Source organism: Mycetomoellerius zeteki, unplaced genomic scaffold, assembly GCF_001594055.1.
Source record: "Mycetomoellerius zeteki isolate Tzet28-1 unplaced genomic scaffold, Tzet1.0 scaffold105, whole genome shotgun sequence".
Lineage (NCBI taxonomy): Eukaryota > Metazoa > Arthropoda > Insecta > Hymenoptera > Formicidae > Mycetomoellerius > Mycetomoellerius zeteki.
Genome location: NW_017255965.1, coordinates 980,425 through 1,002,629, shown reverse-complemented (window position 1 = coordinate 1,002,629; position 22,205 = coordinate 980,425). Strand labels below are relative to the sequence as shown.

General features: G+C 35.8%; 1 protein-coding gene across 1 annotated transcript in view; it reads right to left on the bottom strand.

Moving 5' to 3' along the window:
- Positions 1 to 349: 349 nt before the first annotated feature.
- Positions 350 to 22,205, bottom strand: part of LOC108722371 (GAS2-like protein pickled eggs) — a 72,948-nt gene continuing 51,092 nt past the window's right edge. The window contains 6 exon segments of the mRNA XM_018447444.1: positions 350 to 1,621; positions 8,189 to 8,398; positions 8,401 to 8,542; positions 9,186 to 9,588; positions 10,346 to 10,430; positions 10,523 to 10,724. Coding sequence (XP_018302946.1) covers positions 672 to 1,621; positions 8,189 to 8,398; positions 8,401 to 8,542; positions 9,186 to 9,588; positions 10,346 to 10,430; positions 10,523 to 10,724 — 1,992 coding nt within the window. The 3' untranslated portion in view covers positions 350 to 671.

Here is a 22,205-nt window from a genome sequence, read left to right as displayed (position 1 = left end):
TCGAGTTCTTAGATCTCAAAACGCCGGATTTTAAAAAATTTAAATTTCAAATTCTTGAATCAGAACTTCATGAGGTTTTACTTGTTTTTACAAAAGTAATTAGAAAATAATTTTATAGACAGTCCAATTTTTGTAACCTGTACAAAGAACCGTTTTAATTTTTCTGAAAGATGACAGTGCATCTTAAAATATTTTTTTTTCAATCTCAAAAACAAAAACTAAAAGTGTCAATCAACAAAGTATTAATCGTACAATTTAATTAGTTTTAATATTCTATCTTAATTACTGACTGAAGACATTTTATAATATGCTGTAAATAATTTATTTTAAAAAAATGATCGGCATGCAATAAAATTCAGTTCTTATCGTCATACATTTTCAATTATACTCATCACTTTTACAAATCTATAAGCTATAGATTTTCTTTAAATTTCTTAAATATCTTTTCATCCAACTATAAAATATATTCCTATTCTTATTGTGATCAAGACGTCCGACCTTATGTATCAAATCGAATTAAGAATCAAGCACGACGAGAAGCGCAATTACTTACGCGCGCGCCTGGTTGTCCTCATTGACGTCAGCACCTACTCGATCAGTCTAACTTAGCCTAACACGCGAAGGCTACCTGGTATATCTCGATCCTCGTGGCTAAAGGAGAAGAATCACCCTCAAACGCTGTCCGACGCCACGGACATCGGTCTCTTGTAGGAGAGAGCACGAGGTACCGGTATTCTCGAACATCCTTCTTGGGGTTTCGGGTCCTTTCTGGGAGTGACCGATACTTGAATGTCTTGCGGCACTGTCATCGTCCCATTACTATCCACCCACACTTTGGCAAAGTTCATATCCACGGCATTGTCGGTCGTGCTAGTCTGGTAGTCTCTCAAGAGGCCTTGCAGTTTCTGCACCATCTGTCGCTCGTCCTTCAAATCGCCCAGTTTCTGCAGAATCTGGTCGAGCAACGGATTCGTTACTTTAGTGGGCGATGATTGGAGGGAAGTAGTGCCCATAGTGGAAGTCCTGATCCTCCTGCCGTTTCTGTCATATTGGATACCTAAATTCGGACTTGGCCGGGATTGCAGGCTCTGCCTACCCGGACTCTTTCGTGAGAAATTAGGCGTCGTGGCACACGTCGCCGGTGTAGATCTCGGATCTAAGAAGGTGTCCGACTGAATACTAGCTCGCCGCCTGGTCTGTCGGCCATTCCATGTGGCACTACTACCGACTGGCGCTTTGGAGGACTTGGGTACAGTTATCGGCGACAACACCTTACTGAGACTTCCGGTCGGTGTTGACTTTCGTAGCGTTCCGTAGCTTCCGTTGACCTTGTTGCGAATCGAACCTCCTCGGTTCAATGGGCTACCTTCCGGACTGGAATTACTGTCTTTAGGCGTCTTGCTACCGGATGATGCTTTAGATAAGTTACTGTTCTCTCGCGCAATGGAACCGGCACGAGGAGTTCTGTCACCTGTCGACGAGGATGCCACGCTCCTGGACGGGGATGAAACTCGTAAGGGGCTCATCAGTCTATCTTTTCGAACTACCTTACGCAGCCCTGTCTCGATACTGTCAGTTTCCACACCAGATTTTTCTTCGGGTTCCGCTTTTGGAGGTTGCTCTGAAACAGGAAAAGAAAAGACGCGTGTTTACGCTGGAAATTCGGAGCCTATTCGCGATTCACAATTGATTAACTGTTTTGCTATTTCGATATTGATTGCTAGGAACTCAAATAAACTTAGAATAGATAAAAAATAATATTGAAATGAGGAAAATGTTAGATAATTATTTTTTCATATTAGAAAATAGAAAAAATATATAATTTAATGTATAAATATATGTTATGCATAATTGTATAACTAATAATTTTAGCAAGTACTCCAATAAATGTAGATATAAAATAGAATCAATTTTGTAATATATTTTCTGACAAGTTAATATGTATTTTTATTATTTTTATGTTCATACGTAATTTTCATAATATTATTATCTTCATAACATTGTTATTATTATTCATAAATTTATTACTAATTGTACTTCTAACATCTATTACAATTAATGAGCTCAGCGAAGTTCAATATCTTTGAAAAAAATCTCTCTGTCCTGTCATTTAAAAGCTAGGAACCAGAAATTATATAAGCAGATGTTACACAATTTTGTAATTAGCATTCGAGTCTTGTCGTTTCCGTGTAGCAACCTATTAGCGTCGTTATAGCGACATTTTCGATAAGCCATAACAATTGATATTCCGAACCGAACTGTATATTTTTTATTATCGCGAGGTGTTAACTTTAGCAAATATGTATAGCTTAGAAACCAAAACATGTTAACGATCAATTGATCGATCTCTCTTTTTAGCACAGGCCCTGACATAATTGTTAATGTCGGTCCTCTCGATTTACATTGGCAAGAATTCATGCACCTGCGACGAAAACAAGTATAAAATCCAAGGCAAAATAAAATCTTTCATTAAAACTTCTAGGAATAATTACCATAAATTTTCTACTTCTGCTTTATATAACATGAGTTTGAGTTTTTCATAATTTTTATGTAACTCGTTATGTAAAATTTTGTAATATATAGATGTTACAGTTATGTTTCACTGATTTCATATAATTTATGTTATGTTATATAATAATTATTGATCATATATTTACGTGTTTATTATTACTAACGTTAAACTCATTAATATTGGACGCCTGAATTATATGAAATAAAGTATTAGATTATTATTATCAAGTTGAATATACGTATTTTTTATATTTTTATCTATCGCTGAAGAAATAATAATAAAGAAACTACATTATATAATATTTTCACAAAATTTGCACAATTTAGAATTATAAGAAATGCATGTTATTCGCATAAGAAATTGAATTTATTAATTAAAACTTATTTCTTAATATGTTTATATAATTAAAATAGACTTCCGTATTTCTCTCTGAGATGATATCACCATGCCGCATTTCGTCCTTTCATTTTCGCACATTTTGTACTCACCCACGTTTAAACTATAGAGAAAGTCCATTCTTCGCGGAAGAAGAGAAATTAGATTTTTTAATTCATGTATCGATGTCATATGAGAATGACAGAATAGCATCAATTTTGTCAGGACAAACGTACAAATAGGATAATTATAGGATCTTCTTCTCTGATTCTGAAAGAAACTCCCTGGTTCGCCGATCACGTTAAATTTAATCCTTGTTAGTTAGAAGAGTCATTCAGATTCTCGATAACGCATCGCATTTTTTAATCCGGTCAGCAAACCGACGCTAACGCAAAAACATTCGTATAAATATTAACACATCCGGTTGAAGATTGTTGAGCTACAGCAGATACATGTATATCCGCGCGAACGCGAATATAACTTGTAATTAAAATCCGAGAATCGAAAATCTATTTCGAGATCTCGTCCTAGTAACACGCTGCTGGTCAAACCGGATTCAACATTCATCGATCTAACGAGTCCTTGGAACTTGTTATTAAAATTACGCAAATGAATTACGAACTGAATTTGTTTTGAAGAAACCAGCGTTGACGTTCTCTGCTAAACGCAGTTAATATTAGGTTCGATATCATGATATCCATTTGATATCGTATAAGATGTTTATAATATATATAAAAAAAATAAATGCATAATTTACGAGATTTGTAGTTTATAACGAGAAAATTATAGATTTCTTTAACATAGCTTCTGAATCTTTTATCTATATTATTGGATCTACAATTTTATTTTGTAGAAAAAATATTCTTTTCTAAAAATAAACTTATCTTTCGTGTACAAAAAATTCCATTAACAGGATAGTCAGAAAACATCGATGTCTAAATTCTAAAATATTAAACATAATATAAGAATAAATGATTTTATTGGTAAAAAACGTAATATGAGAAATTAATCGTCTAGTATTTCATCTTATTTAGTAGCTACCGCAAAGTAACGATGTTGTGTTGATTGTCAGATGACGACGACGCGCTCAGGAACGTTGGAACGAATCGAGTGAAATCGTGAAATTCTTTTAGTTGCCTTAAAAAATTACACATCGTTACCAGATCTCATTTTCAACAATACTTCATGTAAAAATGAATGAGCATTCTATAAAATCAACTCATGTGATAGAGATAGTTTCTTATAATTTTCAATTTTTTTTAATTTCGATGTTTTCATCTTTTTAATTTTGATGGTATTAATAAACTGGATTTACTATTGAATAGTGATATAATATTGAAAGTTTTATATTTACAGTATATTGAAACATACACAGCTACAAGTTAATCATTGCAAACTTTCCAAGAAAACAATTAATTTAATCAACAATCAATTTAATCCTGCATCCGAAAAAAATTTCATCACTACAGTCTTAATATACTTTCACGGTTGTCTCGCTTGCTTGTCTTAATCGCGCGATTTTGTTTTTACTCTTGATGCCAAGGAGAAGTTCTCTCGCCCGAGTGAACGCAGATCTCCTTCGAAACCGAAGCGAAACGCTCGGTACCGCGAACGTGCTGACGCGCATCAGAGAGCACATTACGTGCATATCTCATTACCATTAAAAAAAATCAAGTACCTCGATGCATATTTTCAAAAAGTACTCGCGCTCTAGCGCCTTCGCATAAATTAGAGATGTTGATGTAAATGAACAAATCATCGAAGGTTGCCTCTGGCGGCTTCGTGTAAATCTTAATAAAATCTCACAGGAATGTAATGAATCCGTACAGTCATTTGGACTTAGCGAACTTACAGATCCGAGCTTAGTACACTGCGGTCATTTACATACATTTACACATCATATACTCTCATATATATTTTTTTAAGTGACAAACATTTCAGGACAAGTGAAATTAAGATATATAATCTAATCTAAAATTAATAAAATAGAAATAACTAGATCCTTATACATTTGATATAGATAAAACAGAGAAAGAAAGAGAGAGAGATAGAGAGAGGGGGGGAAGTATAGTGAAAGCTAAAGCTTATATTTACGTATCTCTTAATTTTTTAAAATTTTAATAAGACATTTGTTGCCTAGAACGTCTACGGATTGTCCTTTCATTTCTCGTGAAATGTGTAACGCGAAAGTTCATCTCGATCATGTATCCAGAATTGGATAGAACGATGTAACACTGTGAGTCAATTTTAAATTTATAATAAATTATTATAGTCTACACAAAATTATTTGTAAGTAGAAGAAAAACATACACTGAAAATAAAAGAATATATAGAAGAAAATCTGAAGTGTATACATAAATATAAAATATATAAATGAAAGAAAATATATAAATATATAACAAATAAAATATATAAATACATATTATATAAATGTTTTGATGTGAAAATTCACACAATGATCTTTATAATCAGACACAGTATATATTTTTTACAATTATTCTAATAAATTCTATTTGCTCGAAAAAAATCATAAGATAATTCGCATTTATAGTAGCGTTATGATTCTAGATATCGTACTTGAATATCGTCTGCGTCTTATTTAAATAAATAAGTTTTTCTGTCGATTGTATGAGTGTTTAGAGCTCAATTTTTAAACGATAACCGATAAAGGAAGATATGATCGAATTCAGAAATAAAATCAGAAATTTTTATTTTTGTATTAAAACAAGAGATAATAGTACAATAATAAATCATAACAATTATATATATATATGTATATTATACAAATTTTAAAGAAATTTCGAGACGCAGTTTAGTTAAACACATAATTCCAAGTTGTTTAAAAACACAAACATCCTATTATGTTTGTGTTTTTGAACCACAACCGTCACGTTTCGAAATAAAGTTGAATAAGTTTTCCCTTAAAAAAGTTATTTTTGCGTCACTCTCTATGAATAGGTCACTGGGTTAAATTAGAATCTTCCCAGTCCGTTCAACTTGCTACGAGGAAAAGCAGGAACGATCGAAGCGGATCGCGTTGCGCCGCGGCTGGCCGCCGCGAACTTTTTCCACTTGCGGCAATGCGTCAACCGCGTCAAGTGAGTCGAGTGCCCAGAGTAAGTACACGAACGCTCGCGTGTGTTCAAGGCGAGAGCGTACGACGAGAGTGTTATCGAGGATCGACCGGCGGCGATTGTTCCGAGGACAGGTTGTTGGGAGATCGCCCACGCTTCGAGCGATCCCTCGCATAATCGGCGGTCGTAGCACCGGCTAAATGTCAGCCCGGCCCAGGCGAAGAACGGTTTTATAATGTGCTCTGCGTGCCCGTGTATTTTGAATATTAATCGTTCGCAGGGTGGTCCAAATGTCGGGTCAGGCACCCGCGAATGATTTGTAGAGAGTCCGAGATAATTCGCGGGATGGTATCCGTGTTCAAACATACGCGAGACATGATCAGGAGTTACTCTGGCTGCGTTCGGAAACGTCGCTCGGATGCCTCCGATGCCTCGGATTCATCATTTGTCCTTGTTTATCATTAAACGTTAAACAAGGACAGATGATGAATCCGAGGCATCGGAGGCATCCGAGCGACGTTTCCGAACGCAGCCTCTATCGAATCTCGTATGCGAGGTCTTCGTCATGTTTGCAACTGACAAGATGGTCTCGATGAATCGATAAAGGCCCGCCCGATCCCACGTCAACGGTATGTAATTAATGCGAGACGTTCAAATAGTAAAACATACGCGCGTATGTGTGCGTAGATTCGTATAAATTCTCAATAATTTGTGCACATTGTATGTAAATCGCGTGGGATTTATGCGACAGTTCGATCGGCTAGAGATGCAAACTAGACTTTCATCATGCGGGATCGTAAGATAGCTTTTACAAACTCATTTAAGCATACATATGAACCAACGAGACTCTCAGATCTTTACAATTTCTGCTCGTTATTGAATTATTTCTAAACTCAAATGACATTAACGAATTGTTTCAGATCGTGAGAAAATATACCATCAATAAACCGTGAGATTATATTTAAATCGGGCTATTATCTGTGACGAAATCTCTAAAGAATTTCCTTAAATAAATGTATCGTTAAATCTTTATAAAAATGGCTTCAGTGAAAGGTTATGAGAAAGATTAGTAAAAACAGGGAATTTGCGTATAAATCTTTTCACCGCGACTGTGTACGGAAAGAATGATTTTGTTGGAGTATCTAAAAATTTAGATAGATGCAGATCTGAAAGTAATTTTATTGAAATAATTTTATTGGACAAAAATAATTATGTAGAAAACTCAAGCATAATAAGCAATGCTGCAAAAAGTTTTAACATTCTAGCAGTCAGTTTGAGTATCTAATTATTTTGATAGTCCAACATAATTGTTCTATCATATTTCTCTATCTATCTAAATTTTTAGATACTTCAGCAAAACCGTTCTATTCGTATGGCATGTCCTGTTTAGAAACAATCTGACAGAGTTTAAACACGTAAAAGATCGATCGATTTTCAAGATTTTATTTTCAATGTGTATCATACGATCGTTTACTTTTTTTCACGAAGCAACTTTCTCTGAGCGTAATATCTTTTTCTTTCTTCTTGACAAAGAGAATTTATCGCCTCCATCTATCGTCGCGTAAAGCGCCGCCTCTACCGGCGAATTAATTTGTCGTTGTCGATATACCCGCGAGATCGACAGGCAGAGATAAACGTCGCGCGCGCGGCGAAGTATTAAATTCCGCTCGCGAACGCGCGATCTCGTTCTCTCTATTTTCGCGTACAAAGAACCTTCTCGCTTCTCCATCGTCTAATCGAATTTAATCTCTCAATTCACATCGGTCGAGTTTTTTTGCGTCCCTCGCCCTAACACGCGACATCGCCTCCATCGCACAATGCGTGTTTGTTCATCGACCGCGACGTGCCTCTATGTCTCCCTCTCTGTCTCTCCCCTTCATCTTCTCCTTTTTTCCGTTTCTTTCTCTCCTTCTTCTTGTCCCTCTCTACACTCTTATTAATTTCGATGACTCGCTCGCGGATGATGGCGAGTACACGTCCAAACGCTGGACACTCGAGTCTGATGATCGTATTCACTCGGAACGGCGAAAACGAACGTCGCGAGACCTTATCAATCTCCTCGAACAGGAACGATCAATTTTATCATTGAATAAGATGATGTGTGTCTCGGGTGTACATAAAAGGAATGAATGTTTTACTTTCGCTGTTGCGAAATACGGAGCAGCGGTTACTGACTAAATCCCGTGCGGAACGCGATATCGGGAATATGTATGTAGCGTCCACTTACTTTGACAATCGGCAACCGTGGGCGAGCCCTGTGTGCTGACGGAATTCCCGTTGGCGGTTGATGACTGGACGGCACCGAGACTACGGTAACCCTCGTCGGACACCTCGCTACAATTGTCCGAGTGCTCTCCGTCACCGTGCGGCGACTTCTGGGTGTTCGCCGTAGTGTCTTTGCCGAAAGTCTCAAGGGTCGGCTGCTCCTCCTTGCTCTGCCGCTGGAGTCCTCGCTACACTTGTAGTTGTAGATGGACGGTTCGTACTTCGGTGTATCGTCCCTCTCAACGGCTCGGCGTGCCACGCCACCCTCCACGACGTATCGTTTCGTGAACTCGCCCGGCACCTTAAGACCGCTCTCCTAAACAGCGCAAAAAAATCCCATGTTGTATTACGCACGTGTTATATTACAGTTATATTGTTGAGTGGAAATTACAACTAACAGATACGTTACATGTAACTCTATATTTGCTGGGTAAGCTTGCAAAATTATGAATATGCATTATGTTATACACTGAGAGAGAAAAATAGTTGCAGTTACCATAATTTAACTATAATTTATAGTTATTTTCAGTACCAACTACTCGTATATATCTTTTGATAGAGCTATAAATATGATTATTATTACTAACATAACATCAGTAATATTTATAAAAATGGAGTTCCTAATTATAATTATATAATTATAGTCATAATTATATAATTATAGTCATAAATAATACTTCAAATAATATAATAAGGCTCCTCGATATGAACAAAATAATAAATACTGAATACTTTTCTTTCATTGTAATGCGGAGAGAGAGAGAGAGAGAGAGAGAGAGAAATTGTCACGAAATTTTAACGAAATGTTAAGTTAATATAATCAAAAGTAATTCCGCTATGTCTTGAAAAAATTTAAGTTTTTAAAGTATATCAAAATTTGTAATGTTCTTTGTTCTAAAAGCTTATATCGGGCTTCCTCTTTAAAATATTTTCTTTTGTAGAATAAAAAATAAACTTACTCGGCCATTTTCCTGTGATTTTCCGTAATACGTTGGTGATCGCGCCTCTTCGTTAGCATTTCTTCTGGACGAATCTGTGTTTTTCCGCGGTGTCGGGCTTCTCGATCTCAGATTCGCTCTAGGCGTCGGCGACCTTGATCTCTGCTTCACCAAGTCCGTCTGGTGATTCGGGCTCGCCAACAATTTTCTATGCGGCGTCGGACTTCTCGAGCGCTTCTTCTGCTCGTCGCACGATTGCTGCTGATGCTGTTGTTTGTTTCCGGCTGTCGGTCGGTGAGGTGTGGGCGATCGCGAGCGATTACTGGAAATGCTTCTGGGTGGTGCGTGCAGCTGCGCCGATTGTAGATTTTGCACCGAACCGACGCTCGACGCGGAACTTCGTCGGGTTCTTGGAGGTGATGATCTGGTGGCGGAAACAACAACCGGGTGTTACGGTGGAATTGATGTCGGTCGTTTATACCAGGTCGTGCTGACCGGGTGTGTACCGAGAAATTTTCAGTTTCCGCGATGGCGACGAAATGTCACGACGTGTACAGTATCGCCCATAAGTATCGTGAACTTAAGATAAGATCAGGAAGATTTATAGGAAAAATCGTCAATGTTGGTAAAGTTACTTCACGCCTATTTCCCGTAAAAGTTGAAGGAGATATAACACAGTACGGTATAACACATGGTACAGTCTGCTTTCACAAAACGCTATATCTCTTTCATGTAAATCTAATGCACTTACGGACGATACTGTGAGCTATACGATGTATGCACAACTATGTTTATGCATCCATTTTACTATCCTATACAGAGTGACTTGCGATAAAATGTCCATAACTCAGACAGCGTAACTAATACAACATCGGATTTACAAACTGGATGGTATTTACACTCAAAATGTAGAGATAGGCGTATCAATGGGCGATGATCATGATCGTATATAATTAGCATTGAATATTGAATATTAAATAAAAAGTAAATTTTTAAATGATAAAAATTTTGTTATTTCACCATTTAAAATTCAAAAACAATTCGTAAGATATTTCAAGATAGCATGAGATAGTATAAGAGACCGAAAATAAATTTCTAACGTCGTATAATTTTAATGACGCGATATTAAATGAACGCGTAATTAAAACTGAACTGTGATAAAAAAAAAGATAGACACTCACCGTTCATAATGCACCTGCGCGTTACCGAGATCAAAGGATCCACCAACTTTTTGGATGAGTTTCGCCGAGATCATCGAGCGGTGTGCTAAAAAAAAAATGATAAAAGTTGATCGTTAGATTCGTTAGGATGCGGTTCGTTTAACAAAAAGGATCTGATAAAACAGGTGCGATACTCACAGTTTCTGCATCGACATGGATCGTGTTTCTCCAAATAGTGGCTGAGGGTATCCCATCCGCCGCCGACACGTACCATCACGTGACTACGTAAAACCCGGACGTAGATCGTAACCTTGGTGTCGCCGATTCGATATTTGCCCTCAGCCACATGGATCATCGGAAATTGTGTCGGACATGTGCATTCCTCTACGATGTCGCGAACCTGAAAGCAAGAAATAATCGCGGCTTTACAATATGATATGATGTAATATTTTATATGTACGTATATTACAAAAAAAAGATACTAATTTTATTAATTTTTCAATTTCTTTAATTTTTTTCGACGTATTTATAAATTATTAAAACGTTAAATTAAATTTCTTCTTTTTTTTCTAACAGATAAAGGATTCGCAAAGAGCATATATTTTCTATTTTCATTACTTTTTGAGATATCAATATATAGTATAACATTCTTCTTATAGGAAGTACGTATAGCATTTTCGTTCACTCAAATATAAAATTTTAATATCAAACATAAATCGATATTTTCAGTCATTGTATTCTTTGTCTGCACATTTCATTAATAAATATATTCTTTAGATCGAAATAGCACGCGCGCGCGCGAATGATATATTTTTGGATTTGGATTTTTGAATCTTAAAGCACACATACGTACGATAAAACTGTATTGATTGATCTTTTTTTTCTTTGAAAAAATGAAGTTCATCTAAAACTCAATCTGGTTTATCCATTGCATTGTTTTGCGAACAGGAATATCGCCGAACCGAAAGGAGAGAGAACATAAAACGCCTTCGGTAATTAGTAGGAACGAAACAAAATTCTTGGAAGCCATGCCAAGATGGGTTCCAATGGACGTCCGTCGTTCGTTAACAAGGCCGCAGAGAGCAGGTAAAACCGCTCGAGTTCGTCTTTCGAGTCGCTTTCAGCGACGGTCGCTCGCTGAGTCACGTTGAACAAAAACGCAGAGTCGCTCGTGTAAGATCAATTACCAGCTCGGGAAACCTTGCTTTTCCTCACGAGAAAGTCGCTCCTGCTCGCGGCATAATGAAGGAAAGGTCGCGCGTCGCGATTTTGTTAGCCGATTCGCACGTTGCAAACATAACGATCGCCGTTTCATTCACGTAACATAAATCTCTAAAGTTGTAACTCCTTATTAGCAGTTTTTTCTTCCAGTTAAATAAGTGTATTTCTATGAAAATTTGCAGAATAAACTGACCTTTAGCATTTTTACCAATTTGTAGTTTTATATTAAGAAATGATCAATTTCACAGATTCTACTTCTCGCAAGTGTTTGAATTTCTTCATTCGTTCGCTTGACACTCAACATTCGAAAGTCTTATAAAGTCAAATCTCAGGAAGGGCGGGTTATTCACTTGACAACCAGCAGCACGGGGAAAGGGATCGTTTTCATAGACGTCTTGCAGGCGCTCGAATTAGAAAGCAGAGATAATTGCGCGTATTAAAATTCTCAATTCTTTTTAACATTGAAAGAGCGTCCCTTATTATAAAACGAGCTCGTTTCACTTCTCTGATAAAAATGTGAGAAAGAGATGCATGCGATTTTTTCCCCTATCTCGAAAACTTTCGAAACGCTGAATTTGAGTTGATGAGTTCAACTGGAAGAAGGAGATAGGCAAGTGCGCAATTCACGTCTCTTTATCGCTTATCGCCGAATAATAAAATAAAATTATTCCTATAAAGAAAATTGCGCAACAATCCATGCTTATATACGTCTCAGTATTTACGATTATTACTTACGATCGTTGCGCAGTATTACTTAATTTTCATCGAAAAATAAAACGCGCGAGCGTTTCATTTTTAATGCTTAATTGAAAAATAAAAAATTTCGTGTTTTAATGCTTAATTGAGAAATGCCATGATTTTAATTTAGAAGATCCCTGATTGATCAAATCAAAGAATGAAAAAAATTAATCAGACATAATTCGTCACACGAAGATAAGTAATATAGAAGTATTATAGAAAAAAATGCAAATCAAGCGAACCCATTACTTGTATCTTTTTGTTGATAATTGGACAATGTGTAGTCAAAGATAAATAAAAGTACGCTGAATAAGTCCATACTATAAAATTATATATGACTCGTAGCCTTTTTTTTTTTTTAATTACTGATATAAAATTCCAAATTTTTATTAAAATTTTAAACCATATATTTAAAAATTTTGTAACGCATATACATTAATTATAAAATTAATTAATTCAATACATCCCTAAAATTGTACTTAATTTTAAGAATGTATTAAGTGTATAATTTCTCTATAAAAAAAAAATGACTGAAACTGGAAATGTATTTTCCAATAAAGTCAAGAAGTAAACGATGTAAAAATGAATGTTACATAATACATATGAAACAGTTCAATAAGATAATATTTATATCAGACAATACAATTTTATAGTGGAAATAAAAATTTTCTTATTTTAACTTAATTATTTCTTTAAATAATATGTCTACTTTTTATTGAAATAATTTTTTTATCCAGATTTGATATAAATCGCTGCCATATATATTATTTTCAAACAAAATATAGAAAAAGATATTTTTTCATATTTTTCATTTCGTTACAAAATACATATAAAATACAATTAAAAATACATATAATACAATTTTAAAAAGAGATACATATAATATAATTCTTAAACGATGTTGGTATAAATAGAATTCTTTATGTAATTATTTTTACATACTGTACAACGATACTGACCATAACGTAAATTGGAGAACCATCTGATAGCGTACATACACGATACTTCTCTACCACTGACCGATTCAATTCCTCAACACCGTCAAAATGACGTCCCCATCGGCGTCATTGACGATTTATTGTCCCGCTGTGTAAGTACACGCCCGCGATCGATGGACCGATCTCGATACCCGTGGCTCCCTTTCTCTCCTCCCGCACGCGTTACTGATCGGATCGGTTGATAAGCCGGCAGATCGGCCGATGTGGTGTCGCAGAAAGACGCGCCGTGTGCAACGGCTTTCGCTTCATATTGATCGCGGTCGGCTCAGTGGTATCGCGGTCGCAAATCTCGCGTCGATACAACACGCGAACACGCGTGTCCTTGGGCGTTCACGAGGTGACCACCCACTGTACCCCTCGACGTCACTGACGTAATCATTTATCAATGAGCGCGCCGCGCGCCGATATTCCCCGCCGGAAGTGATCATTAGCCGGGGGTATCGATGATCGCCGATCGGTGAGATCCGGCAGTTCATCGGCACCTTTATGCGCGCGCATACGCGCTTATCGAGTCATCGAGGCTGCGATTTACGACGCCGAGGGTGTTCCGTTTGTTTCTTGACCCTGCAGCAGTGGCACGGAAGGTGTTCCATTTCATTGTTATTTTTACGTGCCTCGATGAAGAATTGTTTAAACGTGCTCAGCAATTAGTTATGTTTATCGCGGAAAAGCGAGTAGCGAGAAGTACTATCTCTTAGATTTTCTAGAGATAACTACGGTTCTCCATGAAAACTGAAGGATATTTCCCTGCTGTCTTTAACTTATCGTGCTTTTTATTTTTATATTTTTTCTAACTTACGAATTATTTTATAACTCGTTTTGAGAGGAAACGATTTGGTTTCTGCAAATAATTTTTCAATTTTTACTGATTTTATTAGATTTCTGATAAATCTTCTCCGATCCACTTCGACATCCATACTTCGGTAATCGCGTTTATTTATCGCCTTTATCAGTAATTTCTTCGGTCGGCTTTATTTTGAACCGCTTCTCGATAGTTTGAAGATTGGAATTTTCTCTGCAACGGACATTAAATCAGCCACGCTATCGATCATTCTTCCTTATCGCCGAGTCGGATCACCTTAAATATACAGGATGTCTATGGGAGATCCAATCTAACTCCAAGAACGTGTTTTACTGGTTCCCAAGATCGACCCAGATCCAAGCATCATGTACATGTCCGTATTTACAATCAGTTACGACTGTTTGAAATTCAACATTTACATGTCAGACAATTTGTTCGGACAGTTGGGAAACCGTATCCATCCAGTTTATACGCACTTTAATCCCTTTCAGGAATTCTGATGAGCAAGATCATTTATATTCGAAGAAAACCATTATCGAGAATACTGACGAATTGCGCCGTAGAATACCAATTACTATATAAAATTTTGATTTGTCAAAGACATTATGTGCTAAATCCGCGTCAAGTTATCTCATACTTCCACTTTCCAGTTAAATAGATAGATGGTTTAAAGATATACACGATAAATTGGTAGTTAAGGATGTATTTAGACTATTAGACGTTCAATTCCTGCAAAGAAAATTAAATTTGGAAGTATGTTTAATATTTACACTTCAAATAAACTATATACATATGAAAGTTGTGTATGAATAAGATTTTATTTTTATTTAATAACACATTTTTGTAGTTTTTTTATTTGTAATTATTTATTTTATTTGTAATTATTTGTATTGTTAAAAATTAAAATTTAAAAAATGATTTAAAAATTTACATTTTTCTTTTATAAGTACTTTAAATATTCAAAATAATTTATGCAAAGTTTCATTGCGATTCACTGATTAATTGTAAAGATATAAAATAAATAAATATTTTGTTTATTTACTGGACAACTAGTTCATGCATTGCAATATAACTCTACGTAAATAATCTTGAATACATAATGTTATATTAAAAAATTGAGATTTTTATCATTTATTTTATATAATACATTTCCATATATTTTTAATAGAGAGCATAGATTTAAAAAAATACTATTATTTATTAAAATAACTTATGATCTAGATAGAAATAAACCTTCACTAAATTTGTCGCATTATTTTTAAACGTGATTTGGAATAATCTGTAATTTTTTCATAATTTTGTTATCGTTTTGAAAATATGTATAAAACATCCTTAATCGAAATTAATAAATTAATATACAGGTTGGGGTGCTCGGAACACCTCAAAAATTTTTTTAATTTTATAGTCATATTTTTTACTAATATATTATGTCGTAGTTAAATTTATATTAGTATATACTTGTATGAAATAAAAGAGTGTAAAAATAATGAATTTTAAAACTTTTAGGCGTCTAAGAATTACTTTTTATTTTCATTTTGCACAGAACAAGGTTTCAAAGAAAACTATATCTGTACCTCAATTCTGTAACTCTTATAAAGACAGTTTAGCATCATTATGTCGTTGCCCAATTTTTTTTACCATATATAAATCTACGCAATAACAATATAACGACACCGACACTGTCGTTAAGAGTTACTGGAGTACTGTAATTATCCCATCTAAAGATTAATATACTCTTGAAGATTTCTTAGTAAGAGGCTTCGAGGCATCCTGTATGTCATCCGATTGTCTATAAGTCTATATTGAACGGTATGCTTTTGACACTCGCGGCGATAAAAAATTATTTATCGATACCGCATCATTCCGCTCGCATTTGTAATGTGTAATGCAACACAACGGCGTCGTGCGAAATTCCTGGTCACGGACCGCTGAGGAACAGACACGTGGCTAGAACGCCGCATTTTTTCTTGCTGCGAGTGTCAGTGACACTTTTCCAGCAGACGATTTATACGGACCGCTCGATAAATTAACAAGCATTCGTGGCACAGCCATTCGCGACTGTTATGGACAGAATTTTCTCGATGATGTAAGACAACGCGAATTTTTTTTACTTATATCTCGAGGTGTTAAATAAATCCATTGCGCAGAACGTTACGTGCCACGAACGCAAATATGTTCGCAGCGAGAAGACATAATATCCGTGCACACACACAGTAGTTGTGATATACGCTTCACACGGCTGCATAATTGCAAGTTTTACGAAAAAACTGTTGTATCATGTAGGACATAAATATAGAGATTTAGAAACGGTTAAGATGTATTTACCGTCAAAATATTAATGTCACATTAATAACATACTTTTATTATATAACTTTATAGCAGAATGATAATAATACTAAGAAACACTTCAAATAAAAAATATTCCCAATTCAAATTATCGTTTATGAGATGAATATATTCTCAGAAATTTCAATATGAAACTATATTAAGTTGTCATATTACGGTAACAAGTTTATTGCCTCATCTACCTCCTAATTATCATAAAAAGTCGATCGATTTCGTCCCTCGAATCTTGTGGCCTCGAATTGTTATGCATTAAAAAACTCCATGCGTGTCTCCGTCAAGTACTCCATCTCGCAAGTCTGATTGACAAATTGACGCGTTATGTAAGACAGAATTGAAAATTTTCGATGTTCAAACGAGGTTTTCGTGGAAGGAAACAACGACTCAGTAAATCATCGCGAATGAGCGTCCCATTGCGGATTCCGAGGGCGTTCCAGCTGCTGACGTCGATTGTGAACTTCCACTTACGTCACACGTTGTCTCTCCTTCCAAATATTTAATCAGGTCGCAAAGCCTGCGGTTAACGAATCCAGTCGCATCACGTAGCGACCGTACCGTTCGATAATTAATAAGCTGCGAATATTAACATTTGTGCCAAGAGTCGTGGGTGTTGCCAGATATTTTTCATGGAAACATCACAGGAAGTCAGAGGACTTTTTAGAGATTTTTTAAATCTAAAATTATGATTATTCTCACTTATACGTATAAAATAGAGCGTCCTAAAAATTACATTCATACTCTACCATTATTTTAGGAATATTCAAATAAGAGTAAGATGGTATAGTTTAATTGAATTTGTTTTTTAATTGAATTTTCTGCAAAAACTCCCAAAAGGATTAGAGACACATTTCCGCTTATGGCTCTTATGACGCAAACGTGAGACAATTAGGTAATAAGCCATATCTCTAACACTTTCAAACAACGCAACACGCAGCGACTCCGCAAGTCGAGAAGCACGAAAGGATTATAAATCGGATCAAATTACGTTGTGAGCTATTCGTGCGTGGAATAGTTGAACAATTCGCGACGACCACCAGCCAGTATACGAGTGGCAAACATACGGAATGATTTGCAATTAAGAGGGACATTAACAGGGGCAAGATTTCGTTGGCTTTACAACGAACGCCTTGACGCAACCAATCGGTGACTCGACCCTAATGGCACACTGCAGGGCTCTGCGCGCAGATTTATTTACTCCGTCGATTGCGTTATCGTTCTACACCGGCCGTGCGTCGAGGAGAACCCGTTCCGAACGCTATTTTAAGAATCAATTATACGAGATATTAACTCAACGTCATTCGCGTATCATTAACGCATTGCATTAATTGCACGGCGGATCAAAACGGAGGGAGAAACAGTCGCCTTCTATACGAAGGAACGAATCATCGATATATCAAAATTAACACTAAGAGATAGCCTATAAACTTTGCCTACAGCATATGATGAATGAAAATGTTTAAAAATTGGAATGTGATATACAATATTTTTTGCGCTACAATATTTCAACAGTACAAATTTCTAAAGAATACAGCATATGCTTTTCTCTTTTTCTGTTGATTTTACGGATTGTAATTCTACGACTTATTAAGTAATATCTGAAAGTATAAAATTAAGAATGCCAGAGAACTGTCAGATTACAACTTAAGTACAACTCAAGAGTTATAATCCGAAAATTCCGTAATATTCTAAATTTTATACTTTCAGATATTACTTAATAAGCCGTAGAGTTATAATCCATAAAATTAACGGAAAAAAAGAAAAGCATAAGATGTGTGTATTACTTTGAAAAGAACACAAAAGAATATATGTATAAAACAATCACACGTGTTTCGAGATAGAAATTTTATATATGACAAAGAATTTACCTCGACTATCTTGACGAGTTTTACAAGATTCATCCATCTTAACAAATGAATAAATTATCACAAGACGTTATTGAAACCGGCGTACTGCAACGCGCGAACATATTTGCATAACGTGCGATCCTTCCTTTATTATGGAATAACGAAAGTATCATTGACGATAATACAACCGGTTCGACGACGATTTTCTAATGGCCGTTAATACACGTTAGTGCGGCGACAGGCAAAATTTATAACGTTTATTAAACGGCTTGTTGTCCTTTTAGCTAGTAAATATGTTATGGCAGCGAGACTAATGGCGATATGAGCGTCTCGTAATAAAAATCAAAAATCGATCGCGAAGAAATTATATATCGATTGATTATATGTATACTTAATTGCATCGTGTTATTAATCTCCAATTATTAAGTAATTATACCAATTTTCCGATTGTATTGATAATCACAAGTCGGGATTGGATCTAGGACACAATCACCATCTTCGGCCGACCTCTTTCGCCGTCCTCGACCGTTTTGCGACAGACCAATTGTCTACGAGCTACTGAGTTTGTAGGCTACGCGTTTCCGGTTTGCGAATACGCTATAACTCGAATTAAACCATGTGATTTCGTTCCCATTTTGCAAAAGTGACACGTTAATTCTTTAACATGCAGCTTTCCGTTTCCTTCGTTGACTACTTCCCTGTTACTTATTTTACAAAGCTTTAAGGTAGCTTAGTTCTTTTTAAGTCTTAAGATATCTTTATTTACATAATTCTTCTCATTAAATTTCAATGAAATTATATCCTCTACTCAATATTTGACAATTCTTTTCGATTAATTTTATAAAGCTAGAAATTTTATAATAATCAAGATTTATAAGTAAACCACAAATCTTCATGTTTCCCATTCAATGAATACTTATTCAAGTGGAAATATTCTCAGAAATTACAATACGGAGCAATTCACTTGAACTGTGGATATCAAGCGAACCGATGATTGGAAATCAATACATCGATTTTACGAATCATAGCATTTCCTTTGCATTACTTAAATAATTCGCGCAACTTCGTCGAAGCTATAACCGGCGGAGCTATTTCCGCCATTGGCGCGCACGAATCAATACATTTAAATAAGCAAAATATCTCCAAAAATGTACTGTTCCTGCTAATTATTTGTCAAATTTAGAATCAATTTTTCCGAAATATTTTTAACATTATTAATCCTCACTCATAAGTCGAAATCAAGTCGGTATCGATTGATTTTTCGAACCATTTGATTTGATATCTTATACTAGATTTTCTATTGATCTTCGAAGAAGATCGATATTTTATCAACGCTGCATCGAAAAGATCGACGTTTTATCAACGCTGCATCGATAAAATATCGAACTTCTTTCGAAGATCAATAGAAAATCTAGTAGATATCAAATCAAATGGTCCTAAAAATCAATCGACTTCAAATCGACTTGTGAACCCCGGGCAAAACTATTATCTTGATAATTAATGCTCAAACTAAAAATACCTTGAAAGGTCTAACTCAGAAAGAATAGATTGTAGATATTAATAGACATTTCTTTTTTACTAAGTGAAAGATTATCGCCTATTTTCGTATTTTCAACTTATTGTTAGCTCGCAAAGCTCATTACTTGCAATCGCTTACGAGGCTGTCGATGCGACATATCGGAAGAAGTGACAATTTTCTCAGCTCGTTCTCCAATGTTTAAAGAGAAAAAACACGTGATGATCGGGGTATGCATATCCTTGTATATATATATATATATGTATATATATATATACATATTACTCGCTCGGGACAAATTGTGTGGCGCATTGCAGGTGAACGGACAGGATGAATGGTTATGATGCTATAATGCAAGGCCGTCACGGCTTACGTAACACAACCCAACCTAGCGATACGGAATACGGATTAATATCGGTGTATTCGTTTAGAGAACGACAAGCAAGGGGGAAAGCAGAGGAGAGATATAGCGAGAGACAGAGAAAGAGAGAGAGTAAGAGAGAGAGAAAGATCAGGCACGAGTTGTATCGCCCACGCGTATCGAGATTCGTTGGTCGGTTGCGAAAATTTTTATAGATATTTATATCGCGCTCTATGCACGAAATGACTGCGATGCACGCTCCGAGCGATGAAATACACGCGATTTTCGTAAAGCAACTTTCTCGCGCGCACAAATCGGATGCAGATAGAGATCTTTGATCGTGTAGCGTGCGCACTAATGAATTGCACATAGTACGTTCGGACTTAAAGCGTTTGCAATAACGTCACGGAATTTTGTTAAACTGATTTATGGAAGAATCGTAGCAATAATTACAGGCCTGCATGGTTTTGTTTATTGGTATTTAACAATGTTTTCTTACGTAATTTTTTACGCTGAATTCGAATCCGGCTGCAGAATTGCTCTATCACGTCAAGATTTCGAGATATGCTAACTTAAAACTGCTAAAAAAGCCGTTTTCAAGTATATTTTAAATTAAATTAAAAATTAAGAAAATTTTTGTTGTCAAATCCATCAAAGGTATCATTTACTACTATACGGCCCCTTCAAAATTTATTTTGAACCATCTCTCAAAGCGATTTTTTCTTTCGGAGATATACTTATTCAAAGTTCATTAAATTGCATCTCATAGGAGTCTAATCTGTATACCGTTTAGTGTACAGTTTGTATTAGAACAAACTGTATTTCGGTCTATATATATAGAGACAGCAACATAAAATACGCGTTGTTTGTCCAGATTACACAATCAATATTATACAGTCCACACTGGAATATCGAACTAATATTACTGAAATTAAATCGTGCAAAGAACTAATATTATTGATATGATACATAAAAAGAGAAGAAAAACTAGGACTATAATAAATTGCTATTAAATGTTTGCTAAATCAGTGTGAACAAACTGCTATAGTTAAACTGGCTGTTTCTCTTTGGAAGTTGGACAACTTATATAAATAAATAAACCAAGTAAGTCTAATCGTCGTGCAACAATCGATCAATTATAATAATTCGTATTGCCTATATATATTTATTCATGTACCCGCAGGGCAATGAGCTCCCTCGTGCACACCTGTTTAATTGAATTCAATTCATAAATGTGAATTCTATTATATAAGAATTTCGTTACTGATCCATAAATAATCTGCACAAGCTCCCGGATATCGTGGGTTATTCTTGTGGCGCATATCTAACGAGTTAATTCGAATCGCTCGCGTGTCTACGACATAAGCGATCGCGCGCGTTACTTACATTCATTAATTTATAGTATCGTAACTTACGTTATCGCAGCTTAATGAACAGCGGCGAGTACGGCCGCTTAATTACTCCCGTGTACCATTACATGTCATATCTTGTAAGCGCTACCGTCGTACGTATTAAAAATCGATGTGAACGGTAAGATATCGCACAATTACGTTTCAATATATTCATCTTCTTTCCCTCACTTGTCTTACTTTTATTTTTATTTATACCTGTCTTTTCTTTATAAAATTTTTAAAAAGAGCTTTAAGTTTCAATCATTATTAATTACATATGATATGAGGAGGCTCAAGGAATCCGATGAAAGACAAAGAATGACGAATCCGAAAGAGCATCTCTCTTTCTGTCCTTCTTTTTGCCTGCAGCATATAGACAACTTTCTAATTCCAACGGCGAATCCGTGTGACGCATCGAAGAGACTTACTGGAGCTTGGGAGCGACAAATTAAAAAGTCGTACAGCAGGTGCACTTCCTGTGATGAAACACGCCAACGAAAGAGCCGACTGCGGTAAATCCTTTCTTTAATTGACGACCATTAAATCTTTTCACGGCGATCGATCAACCGTCCTACATACTTGCAGCCGTTTCTTGTGACACTGATACGCTTCGCGTGTAACGCCCGGCGATCGAACAAAACGTAGAACCGATTTCAATTGATGTGTT